The 4,933-nt window shown below is 35.6% G+C and overlaps 1 protein-coding gene across 1 annotated transcript; it reads right to left on the bottom strand.

Moving 5' to 3' along the window:
- Positions 1-8: 8 nt before the first annotated feature.
- LOC111398010 lies at positions 9-4,714 on the bottom strand. Its single transcript, XM_023024971.1, has 10 exons — positions 4,506-4,714; positions 4,045-4,270; positions 3,724-3,969; positions 3,172-3,242; positions 2,989-3,087; positions 2,813-2,900; positions 2,282-2,511; positions 1,868-1,984; positions 144-342; positions 9-38 (listed from the first exon to the last, which is right to left on the bottom strand). Exons 1-10 carry the CDS (start codon positions 4,712-4,714, stop codon positions 9-11), a joined length of 1,515 nt encoding a protein of 504 aa, XP_022880739.1.
- Positions 4,715-4,933: the final 219 nt, after the last annotated feature.

Below are 4,933 nucleotides of genomic sequence, written 5' to 3'. Positions count from 1 at the left end.
AATGTACCTCATGAATGTCTGAAGCCCATCAAACCAATCTGTAAAGCAGCAAAGATCAATTGGAATGCCAAAAAAGTAACATGAAGTAACGCAATAAAATAGGAAAAGTTAAACATAAGACAACTGAGCCATTGACAATGAACCAAAACCAACCAACCATGATTTCCAGGAATGACAAAACACTGAGGCCCTTCATACTGCTTCAGATCTGTAACACCACTAGGTAATTCTGGCTTGTTTACAGCTATATGATCCTCCTTGTACCAGAATGGAGGCTGAAGAGCATATTCAAAAGGACGAAAAAAGCGCCTCTCATATGTAAATGCTGATGGATTAGGATAGCTATTAAAGAAATAAATAAGAATCAATATACAAGGTAAGATCTGACCAATTCAGGAATTGAGCAGCTCTGATTCTGTTCTTCATATTTCTAAGCTATAAATTTTCAAATGTTCAACTACAACTAGAATATGTGTCCTTTAAATTAACGCTCGCAGATGTGAGGAATAGCATGTACCTTCTCTTTAAAAAAAGAGAGAGAGAGAGAGAGAGAGACGCCGACTATGCAAAAATACTTCACTTCTATTAAAGCTTTTAACATACAACTCAAACATATACATTTCTCATTCATAACACCTCACAGTTGTGATGGAAAAAACCATGTTACCATGACATTATTATGCAAAAAACATCATATACATAAGTTCTAATGGCCTAACATAAGTTCACATAATTTTTTTAAATTAAAAAATTACACAATAAAATCAACTAGTCCTGCATGATGTCAATACATCAGAAAACTGAAGATTTATCTGCCTGATAGAACAATATACCAAAATCAAAAGTTCGAATACACACATATCCATATTTAAACATGAAAAATATATTATATTTCACAAATACATCTACAAATAAATCCATATAAAATCTACGAACTTAAGAGGGTAATGGAGGAAATTATTTAATACATTAACCAAAAGATGAAGTTTAGAACAATTGAACCCATAATAGGTTCTGCGTCACCTTTGAGAAGGGGGGAAAATGAAAATTTAAAATAAAGCTATTGCATTGTAAGAGCTTCAGCTAAAGGAAGCAAGAACCTGATGAAATTCAAAGGTGACAAAGGTGAATGCTGGAACAGATAGGAGAGACAGAGATAAAGAGAAATGGAAAATGCTTTATGCAAACAAGTTTTACTAAAATAGTCTTTCAAATAATGCAATAGTTTATATTGATTGTGCGGCAGTTTTGTCCCCTCAAAATTTAAAAATGTGATAAGATCCCTGCTAAATGACAAGATCACAGTACTAAAGAAAACTTGCAGTGAACAAACAAAAAGGAAGAACGACTTCTTGATATTAAACTGATTAAGAACAACAAAAACAACTGTAGAATACCCCAAGAAGAAATGAAAGAAAAAAAAAAAAAAAAAGATAATTGGACTTTTGAGAGGTGCGAGCTCTCCTACTGGATTTTCCTACTTCTTTCCTGCCTCTTTTCCCATTTCTTCTCACTTATATACTTGGGGATCTGTAACAGCTTACTCAACCGAATTTGTTGTGCCCATGTGCATGAAACTTCCTTTTTTTTGCCCTTCCTTTTCTGCCCCTAACCTCTTCTCGCGCCTTGAATACTGAATTTGGATCTGTGGCTTATCAAAATGTTAACCATCATCTGGCACCTAAGCATTAGGAGATGTTTTTGGTAGATTTCTTTGGTATTTATAAAATCATCGCAAAAACGTTTTCTTATGTACTAATTACATGCAAGATTCAAGAACAATGAAATAACATCATTTATAACAGATTTCATAAATGATGTATATTTCCTTCAGAATGCTAAAAAAATATCCCAAAAGGCCCCAAACCTCAAATTTAACAGGTCATCTACCAAACCAATCACATTGCATCCTGTAAGTTGCATCCTCTTGAAAGTATTAATATGCCCCCGTTTGATCCACATTTTTTCCCCAGAATGCATTTTTCTGTCACATCACAGTGGGACCCAAAGCACATGACTGACTTGCTGCCAATTAAGCTTTCAAACAATGCTAATTTCCATTTGTGCCCCTGTTGTCCTTTTCTTGTGGTTTGAACGAAGGGCAAATGTGGAAGAATGGTGTAAATATGTAGCACATGGTACAGCTAAGTCAGGGAGTTGTCAGGAGAGATACTGTTTGCAAAGGTAGGATTTCTCATTTTATAGGACAAAAAATATGGCTCAAACAGCCCCTATATAAGCCTTATAAATACAAGCAGCAACAAAAAGGTTTAGAGCTTACGCAAGATCTCCCCCAATAAGGAGCAGGTTACCACGTGGCAGTGTAAGCAGAGAATTATTACTCTGGACCCTAATTGAAGGCTGAGCAAGAAGCCGTGCCACACTATAAGAAGAATTTCCACCATCACCAGTATCAGCCATAAAGTCGAACCACAGTTCATCTTTCTCACTGAACTGGTCATACAACAGATCATCCTGGTCAGCACCATCTTCAACCTTGCTCATTGCTGCCTGATAATCAGAAAACAGGCATAATCAAAGATAAGTAATGTATTAAAATTTAATGATGATCAAAACAATATTCGAAGAAAAATATATTAGATTTTTTTTTTTCCATACAAAAATAAAGATAAAGCAAGCATGTAACATCCGGTATCCACCATGTAGCTTGAAAATACAAGCAAAGGTTCCAGCCAAATTTGGTTACATGAAATCACAACAAGGTGTCAAAAAGGAGATTTTGCCACTATTCAAGGTAAAAAAGTTAAATCACAGTACGGTCAAGTGAATAAGTTGAAACAGTAAAACAAACCTGCATCATACGCATGTCAAAACGCCCAACAAACACAGTTACTGATACCAGTAGGTCAAAAACTGTCTTGAACAGATCCGTAGATGTCCTGCATCAAATCATTGGGAACATTAAAATCATTGAAGCTGAAACCATTCACTTTTCCATCTGACTGAGAAAGAGATTGATCGACATACCCTGAGTACCAAGGAACCATATCCAAAAAATCAGGATTCATTTGCTTTTTCTTTAACTTGTCAAATTCTTTTTGTGATACAGGGTGAGTAAGTGCCCATCTGTTGATTGTTGCACATTAACAAACAAAGCAAGTTAATCAATAATATATTTAAAAAAAAAAAAAGGAAAAAAAAGAAAAGAACAAGAGGCCTGGTAAATAAGAGGAACGGGAGAACTGCATTGAATAAGTACCAGACTCGTCAATATTCAGGGACTACATGTTATCACAATTTTATGAGGATAACACAAGGAAGAATATAAACATACATACAGCCCGATATAGATTCGAAAGACAGATGCTAATGTCAAGGTTGGGTTATGAAATAGACTGATCTTTCTCTCATTACTATAGTAAGGAAGTAGGCATCTCAAAAAAAGAAAAAAAAATGTTTCACAACGATAAAATAAATCCAGAGGCTCAATTCACATATTCAGGGTATGGACCTCTGAGAGAAAATAAACTTAAAACATGGCATCAGTCAACTCTCACCCTGTTGATCTTTCCACGATATAATGGGCAATGTAGAGGCCAATAAATGTGGCCCATAATGAATATATAGGTGAAATTTCATTTGGTGATTCTGCACACGAGCCACTACATGTCAACTGAAAGATGAATTGGAAAGAGAAATACGTCAGCAGCTCTATAAAGCCATTCATAATGTGAATCAGGAAAATGACAGAAAAAATCTTACCTCTCCATAAATGACCCATTTGGACAAGAATGGATAATCACTAGCAGACCCAACTGGAGCAAACCAAGATGAGCAAACTTGATCCTTGAACTGATTCATGCGGACAAATTTTGCAAGCCATGAATTCCTTTCTTCTTTTTTCCAGAATGTAAACCAGCCAGAGTTCCTCCTTTCAAATGTCTTTGCTCTCAAAATAGCACGGTTGCCACAATGGCTATAAAAGACACAACAGGCTATACCTATCACCTACACACCAACAATGCCAAAGAAATAAGAACTGGGAAATTTTTGTTTCACTTGATATGTGTGCTAAGGACTCACAGCACAATTTTGGAGAATTGTCAGAATTGCAGGTCTCTTTCCAGCCACACGAGCAACAAGGCCAACATACCAGAGGCCAAGGAATATAACATGGAAAACAAGAAGAAACAAAATAGATGACACAAATATTGTCAAAAACAAAGATAGGTTCATCCTCATATCCACTCCCATTGATTGAAAACTAGGAAGATGATACAGCGCAGCTATTAATATCCAGGCTATATACCTGCAAAGTCAAACACCCAAATTATCAAAATTCATTAGCTTGATCTTACTAGTCCTTGCATAAACAATTAACTATGAATATTCTATCACAACATAAATTTAAAGACGAGTAATATTCATTGGGAAGAAAGGAAATGGAAACCTACCAACGACTGAAATTAGAATAACTTGGTTTGATTGTTTTCCCGATAAAGGGAGAAGAAAAGAAATAAAAGAAGCCTAGCAAACAGGCATACATCGACCACCATTTAATGTTGCTGTCTAACTTCTGAACAAGAGTATACATATTATCCGATGATATGAAAAATAGGCAACCCACAGCAACAGCAATGACAGCATGCCGTGAATGCTCATGTGGATAGGGATATGTGTGCATGAAAATAGTTCTAACTGTATCCATATTTAGAGTATCCAATAAACCAACAGGCTGTTTGTCAGACCCCATTGCACAATCTCAAAATTTCTGTCATTTCACTTGATTTACGATTTTGTAGTCTCCACTTCTCAAGAAACAACCATACAACGGAAATCAGCCCCTGAATCCTGCATAGACACGTGAATGAAAACCTAAACAACCATGTATTGAATGTTCAAGAACAATAAAGAATGACTCAATAAGCTGCAATTCGCTATGCTCGGTTGAAGAATTAAATCACAAATTTAA

The sequence above is a fragment of the Olea europaea genome, chromosome 7, assembly GCF_002742605.1.
Source record: "Olea europaea var. sylvestris chromosome 7, O_europaea_v1, whole genome shotgun sequence".
Lineage (NCBI taxonomy): Eukaryota > Viridiplantae > Streptophyta > Magnoliopsida > Lamiales > Oleaceae > Olea > Olea europaea.
This window is presented reverse-complemented; position numbering and strand designations above follow the sequence as displayed.